Source organism: Rana temporaria, chromosome 1 (assembly GCF_905171775.1).
Source record: "Rana temporaria chromosome 1, aRanTem1.1, whole genome shotgun sequence".
Lineage (NCBI taxonomy): Eukaryota > Metazoa > Chordata > Amphibia > Anura > Ranidae > Rana > Rana temporaria.
Genome location: NC_053489.1, coordinates 488612022 through 488636098, shown reverse-complemented (window position 1 = coordinate 488636098; position 24077 = coordinate 488612022). Strand labels below are relative to the sequence as shown.

At 42.1% G+C, this 24077-nt stretch overlaps 1 protein-coding gene across 1 annotated transcript in view; it reads right to left on the bottom strand.

The window, feature by feature from the left end:
• LOC120918475 (bifunctional heparan sulfate N-deacetylase/N-sulfotransferase 3-like) overlaps positions 1-24077 on the bottom strand; it is a 349511-nt gene that overhangs the window by 78360 nt on the left and 247074 nt on the right. Inside the window, exon 7 of the mRNA XM_040330079.1 lies at positions 7594-7776. Within this exon, the coding sequence (XP_040186013.1) occupies positions 7594-7776 (183 nt within the window). The remainder of the gene's footprint in view (positions 1-7593; positions 7777-24077) is intronic.

Below are 24077 nucleotides of genomic sequence, written 5' to 3'. Positions count from 1 at the left end.
AAATAATTTTTTTAAGCTTTATGGAAAACATAGAGAGGGGTTATCCCCCCTGTAACATTTGTTTTGCTTTCTGTGTGCATCTGTTCAGAAGATTGCACCTCACTTTCTGTCCCAATGACAAATGATTTTTTGAAAAAAAAAATTTTTTTTGGGTGAAACAAGGATTGTGATCAGTGGACATGAGACACATTTTACAGAAGAGAATTTCCCTTCCTAGGGGTAGATTTCTTCTCACTTCCTGTTGTCTCCTTCCGTTTGCAAGTAGGAGTCGTTTGTAAGTTGGATGTTTGAAAGTAGGGGCCTGCCGTATATACTCTGCATAAATTTGGGCCCTAGGTGTTGGTGTTGCCACAACACTGTAAGCCCTCACAGTTAGTCTTGGTGGGCACTGGAACGCCCTGCTGTGAAATATTAGATCAAGAATTGTAATTACATGCCCCTGTTAAACAGGGGCAGAAAAATTGGGTCTTAGGCACTGGTGCTGGTGCCACAACACTGCAACCCCTCACAGATACTCTAGTTGGAGCGCAGCAATGAGCCCGCTGCAAAGTATTGCATCAAAAATTGTAATTACACGCCCCTGTTAAACAGGGGCTGAAAAATTGGGCCTTAGGCACTGGTGGCGGTGCCCAGAACCAACAATGTTCTTACAAGCTATCAGCAAGATCATTGAGGAGGAAACGGATATTCACTCAGCATAACAGGATAGTCACTCAGCATTAGCATAGGCAGTCTCCAAGGGATCTGACACTTCCAAAAAATTATTCAGTTACATCAGCATCAGGTGCTTGGTAGCTGGTGTTGATCCAAGCCTGATTCATTTTTATGAAGGTGAGTCGATCGACAGAGTCGGTGGAGAGGCGCACCCTGTGATCGGTCACAAAGCCTCCAGCAGCACCGAATGTGCGTTCTGAAAGAACGCTGGATGCAGGACAAGCCAGTAGCTCAATTGCGTACTGTGCAAGCTCTGGCCAGTGATCCATCCTCAAGACCCAGTAAGCCAGAGGATTTTCGGTGGGAAAGGTGTCCAAGTCTGATCTTGCCCCTAGGTATTCCTGCACCATGTAAAACAGACGCTGGCGATGGTTGCTGGAACCGGTCATACCTTGGGGCTGCGGACTAAAAAATTGTCTGAACGCATCAGTCAGACGGCCACCTTCTCCACCGCTCCTTCTGTGACTCACCGAAGCCTCAACAACACGTTGTCCAGGACAATAATTTTGTAACCCCCCCCAGTCTCTAGGAACGCATTGCACAGACCTTTCTGCAAGGCCTCCCGAAAATGTTTCATCTTCTGCTTCCTCTGCGCCGGCAAGATAAGGTCCACAACCTTATTCTTGTAATGTGGATCAAGGAGAGTTGCCAGCCAGTAATGATCCCTCTCCTTGATAGCACGAATACGAGGATCCTTCCGCAGGCTTTGCAGGTTCAGGGAGGCCATGCAGCGTAGGTTTGCCGAGGAATTCGGTGTGGAGTTCTCTGGGTCACTGAGGACGACATGATCCGCAGTCACCTCATCCCAACCATGTACAAGTCCATGGGTTCCTTGGGACTGTAATTGATCCCTTGAAGACTGCTGCTGATGCTGAGTGCTAGGCTCCACCTCCATGCTGACACAATCCTCCTCCTCCTCCTCGTCCTCTTCCTGTGTGATAGGCGGGCAAGCAGGAACACTGTCTGGATAAAGGGGGCCTTCAGAGGTAAGGAAGTCCTCCTCTTCCTCCCTCTGTTCTGCCTCAAGGGCCCTGTCCATTATTCCACGCAGCGTGTGCTCCAACATGTGAATAAGAGGGACAGTCTCACTGATGCATGCACTGTCACTGCTCACCATCCTCGTGGCCTCCTCAAATGGTGACAGGACAGTGCATGCATCCCTGATCAAGGCCCACTGGCGTGGGGGAAAAAAAACAAGCTCCCCTGACCCAGTTCTGCTGCCATATTGGCACAGATACTAATTGATGGCCCTCTGCTGCGTTTGCAGCTGCTGCAGCATGGAAAATGTAGAGTTCCACCTGGTGGGCATGTCCCAGATTAGGCGGTTCTTGGGCAGGCTGTATTCCCTTTGGAGGTCTGCCAGCCGAGCACTGGCATTATATGACCGTCGGAAATGCACACAGACTTTCCTGGCCTGCTTCAGGACATCCTGTAAGCCCGGGTACCTGCCCAAGAACCGCTACACCACCAAATTAAGGACATGAGCAAAACAGGGCACATGGGTCAGTTGTCCCTGTCGCAGGGCGGAGAGGAGGTTGGTGCCATTGTCAACCACCTCTGAGCCTGCCCCTGAAGAGCTGACAGAACCTCTGCCCCAGTGTGGCTCCTGTCTCCCAAGAACACCAGCTCAAGCACCGCATGGCATCTCTTTCCCTGTGTACCTGCGTAGCCCCTTGAATGCCTACAGAGCACCACTGGTTTTCGAGGACACATCAGCACAGGAAGAGGCCACAGAGGAAGAAGAAGAGGAGGGGGTGGAGGAGAGAGGTGTGTCACAACCAGTAGTAGCATTTTGGAGGCGTGGTGGCGGAAGAACCTCCAACACTACTGTACCTTGCCTTGCGTCCTTCCCAGCTGCCAGCAGAGTCACCCAATGCGCCGTGAAAGATAGGTAACGTCCCTGTCCATGCCTGCTGGACCATGAGTCAGCGGTAATATGCACCTTACCACTGACCGCCCTGTCCAACGAGGCATGGACATTGCCTTCCACATGGCGGTAGAGAGCCGGAATCGCCTTCCGTCAGAAAAAGTGGCGTTTGGGAACTTTTGCTAAGCTAGCATTCAACCACTGGGCATGTGGATGGCTGGGAGAGAACTTCTTTTGGCGCTGCAGCAGCTGGGGCAGGGAAATTTGCCTGGTACAATCTGCCATTGATGTACCGATAGTAGATTGCCTGCATGTACTAGGCTGTGACACACCTAATTCTACACCTTCAGTCCTATGGCTAGGCTTCAGAGAGGACTGAGGGTATAGTGGGGTTGAAGATCCCAGCTGATGAGGGGCAAGGGGAGGTCCGATTTGTTCTTTGGTGTGGGTCTTTGAGGTACGCTTGCCAACGAACTGCATGGCAGGTTGACATATGTCTGGTCAAGTATGTGGTGCCCAAGTGGGTGATGTTTTGGCCACACGAGATACACTTGAGACATATGTTGCAAATAGCAGTGGTGCGATCAGATGCACTCGTCTCAAAAAAGGCCCACACCAAAGAACTTTTGGAATAATGCTGAGACACAGCAGCGCCCTGCACATGTGTAGCTCTGCGTTGTGATGCAGTAGCTTTAGGTGCAAACTACAGAGCACACGTGCAATACACACCAAGTGGCTTTAGGTGCAAACTACAGAGGACACGGCCAGTACACACCAAGTAGCTTTAGGTGCAAACTACAGAGCACACGTACAGTACACACCAAGTAGTTTTAGGTGCAAACTACAGAGGACACGTGCAGTACACACCAAGTAGCTTTAGGTGCAAACTACAGAGGACACAGGCAATACACCACGTGAGAATACTGCAGCTAGCACAATCAACTGCCTGCCAGTAAATTAGGAAGAACTGATCTAGCTAACCTATAAAGTGTATAAATATATGTACAACACCTGGGAGGTATATATATCCTCTACACACTGTAACTTTAACTGACTAGCCTGCCTGCTCTATCTACCTAGAAAAAAAGACACTCTCTCTCTCTCCCTTAGACAGATCTCTAACCACCGCCACAACACACTACACAAGGCCGACCTGCAGGCTGCCTTTTATAGTGTGGGGCGTGTACTAAACCCCCTGAGCCATAATTGGCCAAAGCCACCCTGGCTTTGGCCAATTATGGCTCTCCGTTTTTTGCGCGCTGTGATTGGCCAAGCATGCGGGTCATAGTGCATGCTTGGTCAATCATCAGCCAGCAATGCCGCAGTGAATTATGGGCCGTGACGCACCACTTGAATATGGCGAGAACCGCCCGTAACTTTCGTATTTCGACGAACGATCGAACATACAAAGTTTGAGTCGAACATGGGTTCGACTCGAACACGAAGCTCATCCCTACACACCAGCAATTATTATCTGCTGATGCAGATAGTAGCCACAGAGACAAGAATGGTTAAATATTTGCATGACCTTTTACAGTGCAGATGAAAGGCTTCTCTTCACTAACTGTACATGTAATGCATACAAATTCATTATGTATGAGCATTTGAATGAAACTCTATATTTATTTTCAACAACAAACAAAAATGGAGCTTATTTTATGTCTATCTTGTGTTAGTGAATGCCAATTATTTGCCAATTCTTCTTTATAAACCACAAAGAACAATAAATATGTAAAGTATATGTTTTGGAATCATAGTGGTAATAGCACAATCTCTAATATAGACCTGAGTTCAAAGCAATAACATGTATTAAGCATCCTCATTATTGGGAATAAATTCTAATGATTTAGTACTACTCAAAAAAACAATTCATGCAATACTATTATTACATAATTAACGTGAGTCAAAGATAAAGTGAACTAATATAATTATAACAAATTTCATCACATAAATAGCATATACTCTATTAGCAGGTCACATATAATGTAAACTGCATCAATGAAAAATGTCAGAGAACAGTTGAGCAATCTGTATCCAGCTATACTACTAAAATGGAATTATGGGACCTTGAAATTATAGTAATGATTATTGATTAGACTGGGTGCTAAGGGTGAACCCAGTTCAATCCTGCAATAATCATTACAATACATTTGTGAATTATTTGTTGACATTTATATTAAAATACAACTAGTACAATCAATTTTTGTGTGTAGGGAAATTATAGGGTTTTATTAAAGCTCATACTTAATTACAGTATTTGCATTATAAAATATAAGGTACAAATAAACACTAATAACATTCATGTCTGCCGCACAGGGCCCATTATTCATATTTGCAACTTATTTGCTAGCTGAATTACTCCCTTAGGCCCCTTTCACACTGGGGCATGGGTGGCATTTTCAGCAACGCTTTAACGTTTTATTTGTGGTAATCAGTATTCGGCCGCTGGCGGGGCACTTTTAACCCCCGCTCCCACCTGAAAAAGGGTTAAAACCACCCGCAAAGTGCTGCTGCAGCAGTGCTTTGCAGGCGGAACGGCCGTGGTGCCCATTCATTTCAATGGGCAAGAGGGGCGGAGGAGCGTTATACACACCGCTCCTTCACCGCTACAAAGATGGTGACAGCATGACTTTTTTTAACGTACTGCCAGTGCACCACTCCAGTGTGAAAGCCCTCGGGCTTTCACATTGGAGTGAATGGAGCCGCTTTTTCAGGGCGCTTTTCAAGCACTATTTTTAGCGTTATTGAGCCTGCAAAGCGTCTCAGTGTGAAAGGAGTCTTATCTGACCTTTTAGTGGGCTGCCCTGTCACTATTAACAGCCATGGTATGTGAGACATCTGCTACCCTGTCAACTCACACAGATATTCTGAGAGTCCATTGGGTTTTTACTTTCCTAACCTGGTCTCTCTGCATAATGTGTAAATCTTCTAAGATGCATAGACCCAGACCTCTTTTTCCATGAACCTGATTAGTCAACATCAGTCACAGGCAATGTAAAGTTACATTCTTTCAACTAGCGGGTTTTTAAGTTTCCTCAATGTTCTGAAAAGTAGGTAGTTGCAATTCAAAAGGCACTCACCCTCACTTGAGGAGCATGAATGTAGGCAAGTACAGAGTGCTTTCTCCACTGCAGGTTGCGCTCAATCGCAGTGGCTTAGTAGAGGGAGAGGAATTCAAGAGGGACGTGGCTCCCTGCGTTAAGGGGGAAACTATTCGATTATCCCCATGTGACTCTGGCAGCAATCTTAGGTTAGGCAGAGTCTATTTAAGACCCTGGGCTCCTGGGCTTGGGTGCATTTTGCATTTGGGTAGTGTCAGGGGCATCTGTCATGGACTGGAAACTGGCCAGGCCATATTATTTAAGACAGATGCTGTCGGTACATCAGAGACTTTCTCTACTACACATTGCTGTTGCATTCTGTAAGTGTGCCTTCCCGTTCCCGTTGGGCTTGTTGTGATTTTTTGTGTGGTCCTATGACAGATTGACTGTTTATTTTGCAAGAGAGGTTGCAGTTTTGAAGGGAATTTTCTATAAAGCACAGTGAATGAGGTAAAACTCTGTTGACTTCCATCATTCCAATAATTTGCAAGCAAAAATGCAGTATTTTTATTTTTTCTCGCACATGATTGGGTACACTTGGCAAAGTGAAACTTCACCACATTCACTATGTTCTTAGTGGAAATTCCAACGCAAAGTACTTCTTCCTTTACAAAGTAAACAGCCTATTTGCCCTTAGTAAATCAACCCTTAAAGTGGATGTAAACCCGATTCATGAAATTTGAGCTGGGCACATATATCTGCAGTAATTTGTCATCTCTCTTCAATGATCTATGTCCCGTAGCTCTCTCCTGAACTGTTCCTCTATTATCAGCCTGATAACTCCTGACAAATTCTCAGACTTTTTAGACAAAAGCAGCATGAATCTTTTGTCCGGGGAGGTTGCTAAAATAGATTAGCAGAGAGCAGGTCCTATTACAAAACACCTCTGAGAGTCTCTGCCTATGATGAGAGGGGGTGTGTGCCTTTCCTCCAATCAGCAATGTTAGCTATCTTGGCTGTATACCCAGACATCACACTCTGTGTTAACCAGGAAGAGAAATCTCCTAACACGATCTGAACTTTCTAAACAGTATATGTGAACCATATGTGAAGACAGCTCATATGGTTGTAAAACCTATGTAGGGAGATTTAGTTCATCCCTGTGTATCATCTGAGGCTGTTTTACGTCACTGGGTGTACTGGGTGTATGGAGGGTTTACATCCTTTTTAAGTGTATACACTCTACTAAAGTAAAATTCTCCCTATGCATATGCTGGCAATTCTGACACCATTACTCTTACTCCTGCCTCTCTAAGCTTTTGTCAGCATTGCCAGTGTAATGTTCACCAGATATCACAGCAGAATATAATACTACATCGCTGTATACCAGACAAGTAGTAGGTGTCAGATTGAGTACCCATGCAATTTACAAAGTGGGCCCATGCCACAATGACAAGTTGAAATTCTTCTTCCATCATCCTACACCAATATTCTAATCTCCTTTCTACTCCAAAGTGCACAAAACCAATTAGCATTATTCAACCCTCAAAATAAACAACAATAATAGATTGCTGGAGTTAAAATGAAAAAAAAAAAAAAACATTCTATTTTTATACATGAATATACAGTAACCTAATCAATGTTTATGACAATATACATTAACAAAATGATATTCATGTATCAATAAAATTAAATTTACAAACAAACAAGGTTCCATGAGTTTGGGTTGCTGAGCTCCAGAAACTGAATAAATTCATACTGATGCATTTATGTATTCCCCTGAAAGAACAGAAGGATTCAGTTTATGGTTATGCACACTTTACTTGTAGACATTTGAATTTATTTTGTAGAATATACATATTATAGATTTGCAGAAAAAAAAAAAAAAAGCAGTACAAGAGGAAAATAATGGTTTATGTGAATTTCCATTCACACAGTGCCTTGTGAGCGGGATTTAATTTATACACTCACCTGCCAGACAGGATCCCTCTGCTCAGGGAAAAGCTGGAAGTACTTATGTGCTAGCTGAATTGGAGGAAGCGTTTGCAACTTTAAATTGGTCCAGGTCTGCACAAATTTGGCCAAGTTCACAAAAGTATACAAGCCAAGCCTGTCATTCCCATAGTTAGACAAGTGGGTCATGAAGATGCTGATCTGAAACACAATTATAGAAAAATGTCAAAATGTGCAGTAATATGTTGTGCCACTGGGGGACAGTCATGCAACATTTTTTTCTATATTATGTGATTTTCTATTTAATTCTATTTTACATATCTTTTATTGAACTACATATCTTCAGAGCAGCTCAAATTACCAATAAGTGTAATGGTATTGAAACGTACTAGGCCATTACAAACGTTTTAATGTTTATTACAGTAGCAGTTAATATCTTCTTTTTGTCATTCCTTTTCTACAGCTAAAGAATAGAATAAAACACCTTTGCTTTAATTATTTATTTTTATACATTTATATAGCCACGGGATATTCTGCCATGCTTTGTAGGATGTGTAGAACTAGTCATTTAATTTCCTGCCCCAGTGGAGCTTACACTTTGTCTCTCCCCACCACAGTCTCATAAACATCTATACACACGAAGGGCCTGCTCTGGGTTGAAGGTGATTGATGTAATGGTTGGTATATTTTTGGTTTGTAGAGGGAAGCAGAATGGATGCTCACAGGTAATTTTTCAGGAGGGTAGAATTAGAGGACATTGATAGAAACAAGTGGTACTAATAGGAAATAGAAAAATGAAAGAAATTGTAGCTTACTTATGGGTAAATATGAAAAATAATATTTCCATGTTTTATAGTTACCTCTGTAAACCAACAGGTGGCACAGTTCTAACAAATCCCACAGGCCGTGCCTTGTCACAATTATCATCACATATGTTGCCTCCTTCTGTCACCTTCCCCTTCCAGAGTCATTTTATAGTAGAGAGAAAAGTCTCTCACTCTCATATATATATATATATATATATATATATATATATATATATATATATATGTGTGTGTGTGTATGTGTGTGTGTGTGTGCCTCTTACATTGGTGGTCAGTGTCTGTGCCCTGCCTTATATTGCTTCCTGTGTCCCCTTTACCTTTGGTGGTCAGTGTTTGTGCTCCTCTTTCAATGCAGGTCAGTGTGTGTGTTCCTCATACATTGGTGGTCATTGTCTGCGCCCCCCTTACATTGGTTGGTAGTCACTGTCTGTGTCTCTTACAATGATGGTTAGTGTGTGTTCCTTTTACATTGGCATTCATTGTCTATATCCATCTTACATTGGTGGTCAGTGTCTGTGCCCCCCCTCCCCCTTATATTGGTTTCCAGTGTCTGTGTCCCCATTACATTGTCGGTCAGTATTTGTGCTCCTCTTTCATTGCAGGTCAGTGTGTGTGTGTTCCTCAAACATTGGTGGTCACTGTCTGTGCCCCCCGTACATTGGTTGGTATTCACTGTCTGTGCCTCTTACAATGGTGGTCACTGTGCGTTCCTTTTACATGGAGATTCAGTGTCTATATCCATCTTACATTGGTGGTCAGTATCTGTGCCCTCTTTTTTCTGGTGGTCAGTATCTGTGCCCCGCTTTAATTGATGGTCCTTGTCTGTTCCTCCACTCTCATTAGTGGTCATTGTCTGTGTCCATCTTACATTAGAGGTCAGTGCCTGTGTTCCCCTTACATTGGTGGCCAGGGTCTCTACCCTCCTCACATTGTTGGTCAGTGTCTGTGCACCACATTACCACATCAGTGGTAAGTGTTTGGATGCCCCTAAACTGGTGGTCAGTGTCTGTACCCCGCTAACATTGGTGGTCAGTGTCTGATTCTCACTCACTGGATGGAAAGTCTGAGCTAGCCCTGGCCTGAACACCACCAGGGCTTTACAACACATCTAACACCAGATCTTTTCTTCCAGGTGCAACACTGCAAATATAAGTCCTAGTGTTCTATGTGCTGCTCTTATCACCCCATTACACGAGACAAGAGCTGGATGCTGAAGAAGAAACTAAATTAAAAAATGTGTGATTGCGGTGTTGGGACTTAAGATACCTACTAGAAGATGAGGGTAACTTCGTCCTGGGTGCCCAATGCTAGTTACACCCCATATGATCTATGATATATAATTTAGGGTGACCACATTTCCAAACTGCCATTCAGGGACACACCCCCTCTCTCACCTTCCCCCCAAAAAAGATGAGGGGGGCGGGGGGTAATGTAGTTTCGGGGTTGATCGGGAATTTGGCGGCGGGTTATTTGTCAGGTGAATGTGCCACTTGCCACCAGATGCAGTGCGGCTTGCCGCTCATAGCCTGCCACCAGATGCAGTGCTGCTGTCACTCCCTCTGCATGATATACATGCGTAGAAAGAAAGGAGTGGAGTCACTAACTGGAGAGTGAAGATCACACCAGTTCCTGCTGCTTGCCGCTGGGTGCCGGAGAAGGAGGAGGTGCCGAGGTGGGTGAGGACAGCAGTGCTGCACTAGGTGCAGGCCTCACTCCCGGTCTAACTGTCTGAGAGTAAATCATCACTGGTTGCATGATGTCAGGCAGCGCTGGCTCTAGCAACCAGTCCCGGAAATGTAGTTATTAGTTAGTAGGGGATGGCTGTGTCCTCCATTTTATTCCAAGACATTGTATTGTCCCAGAATGAAGGTGCCCCTTAAGTATCCTTCTCCAGGATGCCCAGTGGGGAGACCACTCCCACTGGGCTGTTCCCGAGGAAAGACACCCAAAACACCATGACCTGCCTTAGTTCCAACAGTGGCCTGTGGTGGTACCGCCACCTACAGGCAAACAAAAGGGAAATCCCTCCAGGCACAGCCATAGCCAGAACAGAGGCTGATTTAACCCCAATTAACAAAGTCTGAGCTAAACTATCGGCTCAGACACCCTCTAAATTTGACATAGAGCCTGGTCTTTGGGAGCAGGGCGCTACACATGTAATGCAAACATTATTAGTGCCGTGTGCACAGTGAGGAAAGTGTGCAATACATACATACAAAATAAAATACAATTATATACAGAACTTACAAAATTCCTTAACAACATCAACCAGATAGAACACTTTTGGGATGAATTAGAGCAAAGATTGTGAGCCAGGTCTTCGCTTTCAACATCAGTGTCTGACCTCACAAATGGACTAAGACAGGGATATGTGTTCTTATCTAAATAACATTAGAGAGGTACTTTGTACTTGGGGGGTTTTGTATTGTACTATGCACTAAGAAAGTTACTGTATCCTTTTCATATTTCACCGTTCAAGTTTAGTTTAAATTATTTTAAATAACTATCAGGCTACAATTTAGCATTTTTTATTGACTTTTATAAAAGCACTAGATGACTTACAATCATACTGTTGGTGGTTTTATTTACACAGTGATGTAATGTACACATTCTTTCAAAATGTTACGCTATAATTGTATTTTGGTAAAAATACATGTATATTTTTGTAGCTGCTCTTTTCAGCATATACCGGTACTGCTGTATATGGAAACGCATCCACATACTTCTGAACTGTACATGCACCGAGTGTGGTTTTCTTCCCAAGTGAATCACGTAAGAGACTGCCTGTGCTTATAAAGACTATAACTTTGGAAAGGTCAACAGAGCAGCACTTTAAAAGCATAGGACAGAGAAAAAAATATTCTGTCTTTTTTCAACTTGATAGACTTATAAGAGCTCCCTGTAGGGAAGAAAATAAGATTTAGGAATAGATCTTTATCACCTGAACTATAACCTTGTGCATCAGATATTATTGATCTGTCACTGTTTACAAACTGTAGCGAGAGACAGCCAAGAAAAATGTGCCCAATATGTTTCATTGCTAGTTAAATGAGCTACGAAGAACTGCACCTAGGCAGTGCATGGATAAATATTTTACAAATCCAATGGTTATACACATTTTGTTTCAATTAGAGGCTTATTTTACTCATATATCTTGCTGATTTCCTAGCTCTGTCAACATTGTAAAGCTCAGGCTGTTTTCACAAACATTTTAATGTTGTGTTTGGCCAAGCTGGTTTTAGACCATACTTCTAAATGAATGCTGGATTATGGCTTATGGAAGTTAAAAGCAAAAAGGCAATTTTCTTGGCTTTAAACTGTTCATGAGTTTTCTGGACCTTATTAGAAATGTTGCAATTTTGCGAAGCGTGAGAGATAGGCAATATATATACCACATAAGACCTTTCAGATATGATTTGCAGTAATATAAAATAGTAAAAAATAAAAAAAGTACCCACAAGTAAAGGCATGTACAAAGAGCTTCAAGAACAGATTGCTCCATTTTCCATTGGAAATTTTTAAGTTGAAACATTATCCAAAGCTCAAATTTTTACCACTTAGAAGATTACAGGCATCTCTTCCCACACAAATACACACACAAATGTCAATGCATAAAGCACTATTTAAAATAGACCAAACATATTTTGTTCTATTCCACACATTTACTTCCTTAAAATCTGTGACACGTATTCAATATTCATTATGCCCTTTGATTAGGCACTGCTGTATCACATTTTTCATAGAACCTGCCTTCTGAACTACAGAGGTGTTGAAAGATGGAGTTTTAGGAGAATCAGTACTGGAGTCACTGCTTGCAGGCAGCTAGGTATCATGCAAAGTGTAATCCCTAGCAATTAAAGTGATCATAAAGCTTTTTTTTTTTATGAAAAAAATAAATAACAAACATGTAATAATGCCTGCTCTGTACCCGATCTGGTAATCCTCTGCCAGAGCTCCTGGCTCTTCCCCCCACGCTGAGTGCCCCCATAGAAAGCTGCTTTCTATAGGGGCACTTATGCGGGCTTGCTCCCGAGCTTCCCTGTATGCCTATATTGATGCTTCCTGCTACTATCAATCTGCCCAGCGAGGAGGGAGAGAGCGGACAGAGACACTGCCCATGTGCTTAGCACTGGATCAAGATTAGACTCAGGTAAGTATAAAGGAGATTTGGCTGGGACGGATCATGTGACACAAATTTTTTTCTTTTTTTTTAATGCATAGAATGCATTAAGGTAAAAAAACGTTATGCTTTAGAGAGAGATGGCCAGCAGGCATGTAGAATGTCAGGGCCTTGTCTTGGCAATGTCTCTTCTTGCTGAGCTACCTGGAATGCTGAACATTTCCCTGGAAAATTCTTTGAATAATCCTGCCTTGAACCTCGTTTGTCTTGAAGCTTAAACTCTTTGTTCCTCCCATGAACTTCCTGATTTAAGCCATGTCTCTGCACTTCCTGTTTGTCAGATTATTGTGCTCTTTTGAGCCAGTATCTCACATTTGTCTTTTCTGCTGCCATCTTTATCTTTACTACACCTTGGTACTGACCCTAGCACGACTATGCTTTAGCTTAAACCCAACCTGCAACTACTTGTTATCTGCCTTTGGCTTGTTTACTGACTATGCTTCTTTTTGATTCTTACCTGCTATATCCGCTACTGCTAACCTCCTGGTGGGGGCAATCCTGAGGACTGCGAGCTGATACTAACATGCAGCTAAACCCATCTCCACCATCAGGAGCTCTAGTGAACACTGGTTAGTTCTTAGACTCTGCACCTTAGGTGAACCTGCGTTATTTGGCAGCGTGATCTGTTTGTATACCAATCCTGCTGGTTAGTGAGAGTCCCTCTACTACTATAGCTACTGGTCTCTGAGCCTGACTCCTGACTGTGACATAGCACTCACAACATGAAATTAGGTGTTTCAAGTAAGCTTATATTGAATTGTCAAACATATATATTGTTATATTGTTGTACACTGTGGTCTTTTAATGCACTTTTTATGATATCTGACATGTAATTGAAATCACTGTTAGTAAAAGGTAGGGATGAGCAGGACTAAGAGATTGCACTTCACCTGGTATACCTTTTTGATGGGAGGATGTGGGGTTCCTAATGTGCAAACACTTTCAAGATCTTCGAGGAGCGTGCACAGGTAGGTGAGGGATTAGAGGAATGATGCTGGTGAAGGGGGGTAAATGAAAAATGATCTTAATCTTTTAGTGAAGTTTAAATATTTGCTTTGGACCCAACTGGTCCAAATGGTCTATCAATTTCACTAACAGATGCAGCAGCTGGGAACCTTGTATTAACTGTATGCAGCCCTAGCCACATACAGAATACATGGTTGTGTTCCGGCAGTAGGATAGGGACTTCCCATCCCACTCCCAGTACAAAAGCACTGCTCAGCCATTCACACTGAACTTTGTATTCTCTTGAATGAAGCAGGCGGATGGCATGGCAATCTCTAACTCATCAGAGGAAGCTTTGTAATCATTTATAGCTCCCTGTGAATGGCTGAGCAGCGTTCAGCCCAACTTGTTTTTGTTTTAACAGTAGGATGGGAAGTTACTGTCCCACTGATGGAACACATCGCTTTATACTGTTTGTATCTGAGGCTACACACAGCTTAGACAGTGCTCATAGCCGGTACATTTTTTTAGTGTAGCTTATAGTTCATTTGGACCTATTTGATCCAAAGAAACTATTTCAACTTTACTAAAAGCTGTAGACTTGCTTTAAAAACATTCTATAATGAAGCTACAGTTATTCTTTAATAAAAATTCCATTCTACCTGTATAAAGCATACACAGCTTTGAGTATTTTACCTAAAAAATATGAAGTAGTTATTATTAGTCTTTAAAATAAAACAAAATCTGAATATATTTTATATGTTTAATTTCAAATAATAAATTCATAACTCAAATAATTTGATGGTAAAAAAAAAAAATGATAACTTTTTTTTAAAATCCAGTAATGCTACATAATGCTGCACTTCATCTTGTTAGGCACAAGACTGAACTGCCAAGGGGCAGAAGAAACCATGCTGTAGAAATAAATACCTTATTGTCTGTAGATATTTAGAGCTACAAGCAAACTAAACGGTGGAGGAAAAGCACAAACTAATCAACAGCTATTGTGCTTGCAAAATTCATGATTACCATCTTCATCATTGTGATAATTTAGAGTGTTATATGATTCATTGAACTTTTCAGGCAAACATGTGGTACTATGTTATTATTATTATTATTATTATTATTATTATTATTATACAGGATTTATATAGCGCCAACAGTTTTATAGATAAGACCAGTTTAACAAATTTACATGTCTTTTCTACTTTTAGCTTAATGCCTGTTAATCTCTAGAGCAACATAACGAATCAAACACCTGCAGTCAAAGCACATAGCATTTGTAGTGAATCAAAATCAGTTTGACCATTTATTTATCCATTGCTATAATCTAAATGAAAGTAGCTGGTGCCCCAACATCCTATTTGTTAACTGTATAGTAAAAGATATGAGGACATGGGAAAACACTTGTTTTAATTTCCTTTGTGTCTACGTTTTGCAAAAGGAGTTTATTTCCTGAAGAATTTGCATCCATAAGAAAGGATAAATATGCATGCTTAAAAAAAAAAAAAAAAAAATTCCCCCCCTAACAGAACTCAATATAGCTCGCAGTCACCCAACCAGTGAATAGAAATGATTAATGTAATGTCTTTGGAGAGCTGATGATGAGGGTATATGCCCCAGGGTCCACTTTGTTCTCTTTTCCTATCTGTCTGTACTGTACACATTTGAATAGCTTCCCAGGACACATCTGTCATGAACAGGAAATTTCAGCGCCCTTTACCATTTTGGAGCCTGGGCCAAATTAGATTTGAAAGGATGCAAATAGAGCCTGCCACTTACTTTTAATATCGCTGTGCTGAATTATCATATTTGCTGAATGATACAAATTATAGCATTCACATTCCTCCACAATCATTTACGGATTCTATAAGCGCCGACTTCCTCATTGCCATGGGCACTTCATATGTATTTTGCAGCCCTGTGTGACTTGGCTGTGAATCAGTAACATGGTTTGTGTTCCAATTTTTCTTTCTACAGAATTAGAAATCACTGCCTTATTTTCCATTATTTTCTTCCATATGAATGATTGATGATTACTTCTATAATGTGGCTCCTATAGCAGGATTATGTGCGACTGGCTCGGTGGCTCCTTTCATTACTACATACATTTACAGTAGCTTGCACAAATGTTTACAGGTCACTAGAGTAAATAGAACTCTCTGACCAGCAATTTTCCAATTAATTTTTCATTGTGTATGCTATATGTGCAATCCAGAGGGTCTTTTTTCCAGTACACAGAAACTTCATGGCAGCTGCTCCATTGGCCACTAGGCATATACGTTGACAAGCTAATTAAAGCAGCTGTGTTTATACAGTTATAACAAATTTAGACGTGAGATTTCTTAACAGGTAAGAAAAATGTCTGCCTGTCTATCTATCTATCTATCTATCTATCTATCTATCTATCTATCTATCTATCTATCTATCTATCTATCTTACAGAGCACATTCTAATGTACGATTGTGCTGGTAATAATGCCAGCCTCACACTTGTGTCCACTGTATTCTCATAGCAGCTGGTGCTTTTTGGCAGTGCTGACTGTATTCTGACAGCCACTGATGCTGTTTGGCAGTGCCCACTATATTCTGATAGCCACTTGTGCTGTTTGACAGTGCCCACTGTATTGTGATAGCCACTGGTTCTGTTTGGCAGTACCCACTGTATTCTGATAGCCGCTTGTGCTGTTCGACAGTGCCCACTGTATTGTAATAGCCACTGGTTCTGTTTGGCAGTACCCACTGTATTCTGACATATGCTGATGCTGCTTCTCAGTGTTCATTGTTACGGTGATAGCTGCTGGTGCTTTTTGACCGTGCCCACTGTTTTGTGACAGCCACGGGTTCTGTTTGGCAATACCTACTGTCTTCTGACAGATGCTGATGATGTTTAGCAATGCCCACTGTATTCTGAAAGCCACTGGTTCTGTTTGGCAGTACCCACTGCATTTTGACAGATGCTGGTGCAGTTTGGCAGTGGCCACAGTATTTTGTCAGCCACTGGTGCTGTTTGGCAGTATCCACCGTATTCTGACAGCCACTGGTGCTGTTTGGCAGTACCCACTGTATTCTGACAATTGCTAGTGCTCTTTGGAAGTGTCCACTGTATTCAGATGGCCACTGGTTCTGTTTGAAAGTGTCCACTGTATTCTGACAGTCACCGGTGCTGTTTGGCAGTGCTTACTGTATTCTGACAGACACTGGTTCTGTTTGACAGTGCCCATTGTATTTTGACAGTTACTGGTGCTTTTTGGCAACATCTACTGTAAACAGACAGCCACTAGTGCCGTTTGGCAGTGTGAACTGTATTCTGACAGCTGCTTGTCCTGTTCAGAGGTGTCCACTGTATTCTGACAGCCACTGGTGCTGTTTGGCATTGCCCACTGTATTCTAACAGCAGCTGGTGCTGTTTGGCATTGTCCACTATATTCTGATGGCTTTTGGTGCTGTTTGTCACTGCCCACTATATCTGACAGCTGCTGGTGCTGTTTGGCTTTGTCCACTATATTCTGACGGCTGCTGGTGCGGTTTGGCATTGCCCACTGTATTCTGACAGCTGCTGGTGCTGTTTGGCATTTCCCACTGTATTCTGACAGCCACTGGTGCTGTTTGGCATTTCCCACTATATTCTGCTGGCTACTGGTGCTGTTTGGCATTGCCCATTGTAGTCTGACAGCTGCTGGTGCTGTTTGGCATTCCCACTGTATTCTGACAGCCACTGGTGCTGTTTGGCATTGCCCAATATATTCTGCTGGCTACTGGTACTGTTTAGCATTGCCCACTGTATTCTGACAGCCACTGGTGCTGTTTGACATTGGCCACTATATTCTAATGGCTACTCGTGCTGTTTGGCATTGCCCACTGTATTCTGACAGCTGCTGGTACTGTTTGGCATTGCCCACTATATTCTGATGGCTGCTGGTGCTGTTTGGCATTGCCCACTGTATTCTGACGGTCGCTGGTGTTGTTTGGCAGTGTACAAATTAAACAGTTTTAGGAAACCGTTAAAGCGGTTGTATACTCCGCATGGATCTTTTTTACCTACAGGTAAGCCTATAATAAGGCTTACCTGTAGGTAAAATGAATATCTCCTAAACCTACATGGTTTAGGAGATATTCACCCTGCATGCAGCCTCTGACATCAGTGGTGCATGCGCAATGAAGATCCGGCAAATGTCCAGCGACGGTCCAGCGTATGGCTTTAACTTGATGGCTTTAGTTCCACTTTAAACTGATGTTTTGAGTCACTTAAATATAAGCTGTTGAAGAGTAATATTTCCTACTTACATTTCCAGTCACATGTAAGCTGATCCTAACTACTTTGCAAAAAGAAAAAGCTCATCATTTATAGACCCTATAAGATCAAGAACTGATTACAGACAACTAATGGTGTCAGAGGAGTTACTTCCCCTGCCTTCTCCCCTCCTGCCCTGTCAGTGGGTTGCATAGATACTGTGGGCTAGATTCAGAGAGGAGATACTCCGGCGTATCTCCAGATACGCTGTCGTATCTTTGAGTCCGGCCGGTCGTATCTATGCGCCTGATTCATAGAATCAGTTACGCATAGATTTCCCTAAGATACGACCGGTGTAAGTGTTTTACACCGTCGTATCTTAGGCTGCGTATTTACGCTGGCCGCTAGGTGGCGCTTCTGTATAGTTAAGCAAGGAATATGCAAATGAGCTAGATACGCCGATTCAGAAACGTACATCCGGCTGGCGCATTTTTTTACGTCGTTTACGTTAGGATTTTTTCGGCGTATAGTTACCCCTGTTATATGAGGCCTATCCTATGTTAAGTATGGCCGTCGTTCCCGCGTCGAGTTTTGAAAATTTTACGTTGTTTGCGTAAGTCGTTCACGAATTGGGATGTCCGTAATTTACGTTCACGGCGAAAGCAATGACGTTTTGCGGCGGATTTTCATCAAATACGCGGGGTCACAGTAAATATACATAAAACACGCCCACATCATCCACATTTGAATTAAGCGGGCTTACGCCGACACAGATACGTTACGCCGCCGTAACTAAGGGCGCAAGTTCTTTCTGAATACAGAACTTGCGCCCTAAATTACGGCGGCGTAACTTATCTGAGATACGTTACGCCAGGCATAAAGATAGACAAATCTATCTGAATCTAGCCCTGTATGTTCAAATAAAGAGAAATTATGAAAGAAACAGATTCTGCTGTGTTTTCTCTCTGTGCATAAGATATACCGCTTTGTGAATATTTTGTCATCAGTGCACATGTTTATTTGTAAAATAAAGATTATGAACATAATATTAAAAATGTATGCATTTTCTAAAACATAAAAGTAAATTGTACCCATAAAATTATTACAGCTTCCCATTAAAAACATCTTCATCACAGATACCAGGCTTACTGCCCTCTAATTAAAGTTTTTTTTTATTATTTATAGCAGCAACACAGTTGACTCAACAACCCACAGATCTGTGAAAGCCAGACATCTGTATAATATGAGATAAACTCTATAAAAAACAAGTATGTTTGCCTAACTGAGACCAATTATCTAAAACATCAATGATTATTATTTGCTTATGTTTTTACATAGTATTATGATAATTTGTTACATACTTTTGCTGATTCCTCTAAACTAGGCTGTATTGCATTTGAATTTGTTTCATTGTAGCAGCCTTTAATGTTCCAGCCTGCAGTTTTATTAAGCAAAGAAGCCTTATTAAAAAAAATACTACATTACCACTTGAAGATTATGACATTAAGAGGTGCAGCCTAAAAAAAAATAATATGTCAAATGCTTTTTTAGGATGCATCGCTTACGTCCAGCTCCTTTCTCCCAGTCACCACTACCCTCTACCACTATCACAGGCAATTACTGGCTGTCATTTGGTTGCTTTTACATTACACAGTAGGAGCAGCTGTCACAACAAATCAATGTATTGCTTCATTCAATTTACTATTTCAATCATACGTTAATCAAAGGTGTGACATATTACATCAGGTAGAACTCTTCAATTAGGTTAATTTTAAAATAAAGTGTATTCCTGTTTAACCCTTTATTAACCCTAAGTTAACCCTAATCATCTCTAATTAACTTAATCATTCCCTTCTATCCTTCACTATTTTTTTATTTAAATGTTTTGCCATTTCTACTAATAATTGATATTAAAGGAGCTTGTTTGGCTGTACTTTTCCTGTGAAACACAGAAGTGCTGAAGTCCGTTGTCGGCTGATGTCACAGAACTGGTGAGCGATCAGTAGAGCCGGCAGGGGGACAGATACAGCATCGGAATGATGCTGCATCCACCTAGGTAAGTATAATTCTTAATAAAAAAATTTTTTACACAAACATATTTTTTAACGGTTAATATTAATGATTCATTAAGTAAACTTTTTTGTTACCAATTTGTTTTACCATTAGTATATATTAGTGGAACATGTAAATGGGTCTTTTGGGCTATTGTGAGTAAATAAGTGAATGTGTGAAATACAAAAAAAGAGATATACACTTATAAGCTGCAAAATTTAGCAGTGTTCACCATACACAAAATAGACATAAATATAAAAAAGTGTGATCTCGCGCTGAAAAGTGGACTCTTAAGCCTCGTACACATGACCGTTTTCCTCGACAGAATCCATCAAGAAACTTGGTGGCAGAGCTTTTTTGCAGAGGAAAACGGTCGTGTGTATGTTTTTCGTCGAGAAAACTGTCGTGGAACTCGACGAGAAAAAAAGAGAACAAGTTCTCTTTTTCCTCGTCGGGAGTCTCAATTTCCTCGTCGTGTTTCTCGTCGGGCTGGTTTACGACGAGAAACACGTTCGTGTGTATGCTTAGAGACCCGTGCATGCTCAGAATAAAGTATGAGATGGGAGCGTGCCTTCTGTAAAAGTAGGGTTTGTAATGGAGATAGCACATTCGTCACACTGTAACAGACTGAAAGCGCGAATCGTCTCTCACCAAACTTTCACTTAACATGCAGTAACATGAGATTAGCAAAAGCAGCCCCAAGGGTGGCGCCAGTGGAATCAAACTTCCCCTTTATAGTGTTGTCGTACGTGTTGTACGTCACCGCGTTAGAGAACGACGAGATTTTGTCTTGACAGTGTGTACGCAAAGAAAGCTTGTCAAGATTCTCGACAAGCCTAACAAGGAACTCGTTGAGGAAAATGACGTTCATTTACGACGAGTTCCTCGGTCATGTGTACGAGGCTTAACATGGAAAACATTAAAACAAGCAAATATGTGAAATCACAGCGTTTCCAGTGCCTTCTAACGTAACTTCTGGTTTGCATCAGCATCTAGCCCTCCCTACGCGTTACGTCACACCTCGTGACTTCTTCACCACTTTTACCTACAGGTAAGCCTATAATAAGGCTTACCTGTAGGTACTGGAAATATCTCCTAGACATGCATGGTTTAGGAGATATTTACTAGGGATGAGCCAAACACCCCCTGGTTCGGTTTGCAGTAGAACAGGCAAAAAATGTGTTAAAACACGCAAACACTGTTAAAGTCTATGGGGCACGAACATGAAAAATCAAAAGTGCTAACTTTAAAGGCTAATATGCAAGTTATTGTCATAAAAAGTGTTTGAGGACCTGGGTCCTGCCCCAGGGGACATGTACAGTACCTGCCGCCGATATTGGCCCGGATTCACAAACAGCGGCGCACATTTATGCCGCCATAGCGTATCTCCTGTACGCTACGCTGACACAGCGCAGAGAGGCAAGCACTGAATTCACAAAGCCAGTGCTCCCAAAACTGCGCTGGGTTTCCTAGGCGTAAAGCTGGCGTAGGTGGAAGTGGGCGTGATCCATGCAAATGAGGCGTGACCCCATGCAAATGATGGGCCGAGCGCCAGACAGATACATATAACGAACGGCGCATGCGCCGTCCCGTCGACGCATCCCAGTGCGCATGCTCAGAATCACATCGGAACTACTCCCTAAGATACGTCGGACCACTGCCTACGGCGTGAACGTAACCTACGCCCAGCCATATTCACGTCCAACGTAAACTACGTAAAATACGCCGGCTTGTGTTCCCTGGTGCACTCCCTTGCATGGATGATGCTGAGTTACACCTTCTTTATGGGGCATAACTTTACGACGTACGTAGAACTTACGCGCACTTGCGTCGGGCGCATGTACGTTTGTGAATCGCCCGTATCTCCCTCATTTGCATATTTGAATAGAATATCAATGGGAGCGCCACATGCATCCAGCGTAAATATGCGCCCACTCTACGCTGGCGTAGGCAAGTTACATTGGTGGGATGAAGCCTGTTTTTAGGCGTATCTTAGTATGTGGGTCCTGCGCACAGATACGACGGCGCATATTCGCACTTACGCTGCGTATCTGGAGATACGTCGGTGCAAGTGCTTTGTGAATCCGGGCCATTGTGTTTTCAGCGCAATATTAGGCATGAGCTTTATGTTCAAACATGAGTTTGACTCGAACAGCCATTCCCCGAATAGCAAACAATTTGGGGTGTTTGTGGCAAATTCAAAAGCCGCAGGACACCCGTTAAAAGTCTATGGGATAAATCAAAAGTGCTAATTTTAGAGGTTAATATGCAAGATATTGTCATAAACAGTGTTTGGGGACCCAGGTTCTGCCCCATGTATCAATGCAAAAAAAGTTTTAAAAACTGCAGTTTTTTCGGGAGCAGTGATTTTAATAATGCTTAAAGTGAAACAATAAAAGTGAAACATTCCTTAAAATTTCGTACCTGGGGGGTGTCTATAATATGCCTGTAAAGAAGCGTGTGTTTCCTGTGTTTATAACAGTCCCTGCACAAAATGACATTTCTAAAGGAAAAAAAGTCATTTAAAACTACTTGCGGCTATAATGAATTGTCAGGTCCTGGCAATACAGATAAAAGTAATTGAAAAAACGACATGAACCAACAAAAAAAAAATGCATGTGGGTCCCCCCAAATTCCATTACCAGGCCCTTCAGGTATGGTATGGATATTAAGGGGAATCCTGTGCCAAATAAAAAAAAAAAAAAGGCATGGGGTTCCTCCCAAAGATCCATATCAGACCCTTATCCGAACACACAACCTGGCAGGCCGCAGGAAAAGGGGGGGGGACGAGAGAGTGCCCCCCGAACCATACCAGGCCACATGCCCTCAACATGGGGAGGATGTCCACATGTTGATGGGGACAAATGCCTAATCCCCACAACCCTTGCTCGGTGGTTGTGGGGGTCTGGGGGCGGGGGGAAATTCCGATCGTCTGTATGCAATTCTGACGTGCAAAAAAAACACGTATGCTCAGAATCAATTCTAACATAATCATTGAACTTCATTTTTCTCAGTTAGTTGTAGTATTGTACGTCACCACCTTCTTGATGGTCGGAATTTTGTGTGACCGTGTGTACAGTATGCAACACAAGTTTGAGCCAAAATTCTGTCAGAAAAAAATCCACGGTTTTCTTGTCGGAATTTCCAATCATGTGTACGCGGCATTAGAACCAGCCAGGATTCAATTTAGGCAGCAAAGTTTGTAAGGCAACTGTGCACGTTATAACCTCCTCCACGTGACACGGTCTCTTTAACCTCCCTGGCGGTATGATTCTGTCTGGAATTACGTACCAAAAGCGGTACAATTATTTGCAAGGAAATTTGGTGTTTTATACTGTAGGCCTGTAATTCTTAGGAATAACTCACTTAAATCTGACCAAACAAGAATCTAATAGGCATCCTGGGTATGACATTTTAAAAAAAACAAAATTATAAATTATAATATAATTAATAATTATAAATAATTATAACAAATAATAATATAATTCTAATAAAAATTATTCAATAATGTAATCAAATCAAAATCACTGAAATTTTCTCAGTTGCAGAATTGTTGCTGTCATTATTTATTTTTTTTTATGACGAATTTCCACACAAATCGCTATCGCACAATTCTGCAAGTGATTATAATTTATTATCTCTGTTTTTTAGCTGATCTAAAACCATTTTTGACATAAAGGGACACTTTTGGTTGCTATGGACAATCTACAGTTTGCAGGCAGAAAGAACGGTTTTTATTATATAAAAGTACATGTAGGGCACTGGGCAGACCACTAGGGACAAGGGGTGTGTGTATTTTTTTCATACAGTACTGTAATCTATAAGATTACAGTATACTGTATGTATAGTGTTTGTTTACGTTTTTGAATTTGGCGCCGTTCTCCGCTCCCGTGCGTCGTAACGTCACAGGGAACGGAGATCGGCGGCACAGGAGGACGCTGTGTGAATCGAGCGAGGACCCGCTCGCTCACACAGCGCGGTGACATCGCTGGATCCAGGACAAGGTAAGCCAGCGCACGCTGCAGGCTCTGCATAGCTTACCCCGAGCGTGACTCGGGGATACCGATCGCAACATAAAAAACCCACCCCGAGTCACGCTCGGGGATACCGCCAGGCAGGTTAAACCTTGGAGTCAGTTATCACTAGTCCCTTGTTCACAAAGGAACCTGTATAACAGAACCATTTAGTAAAAAAGATTAAATGTCCTTATAACAGTTACTATATAAACAGTTCTTGCTATAATATTTTTCCAATATTATGAAAGACAA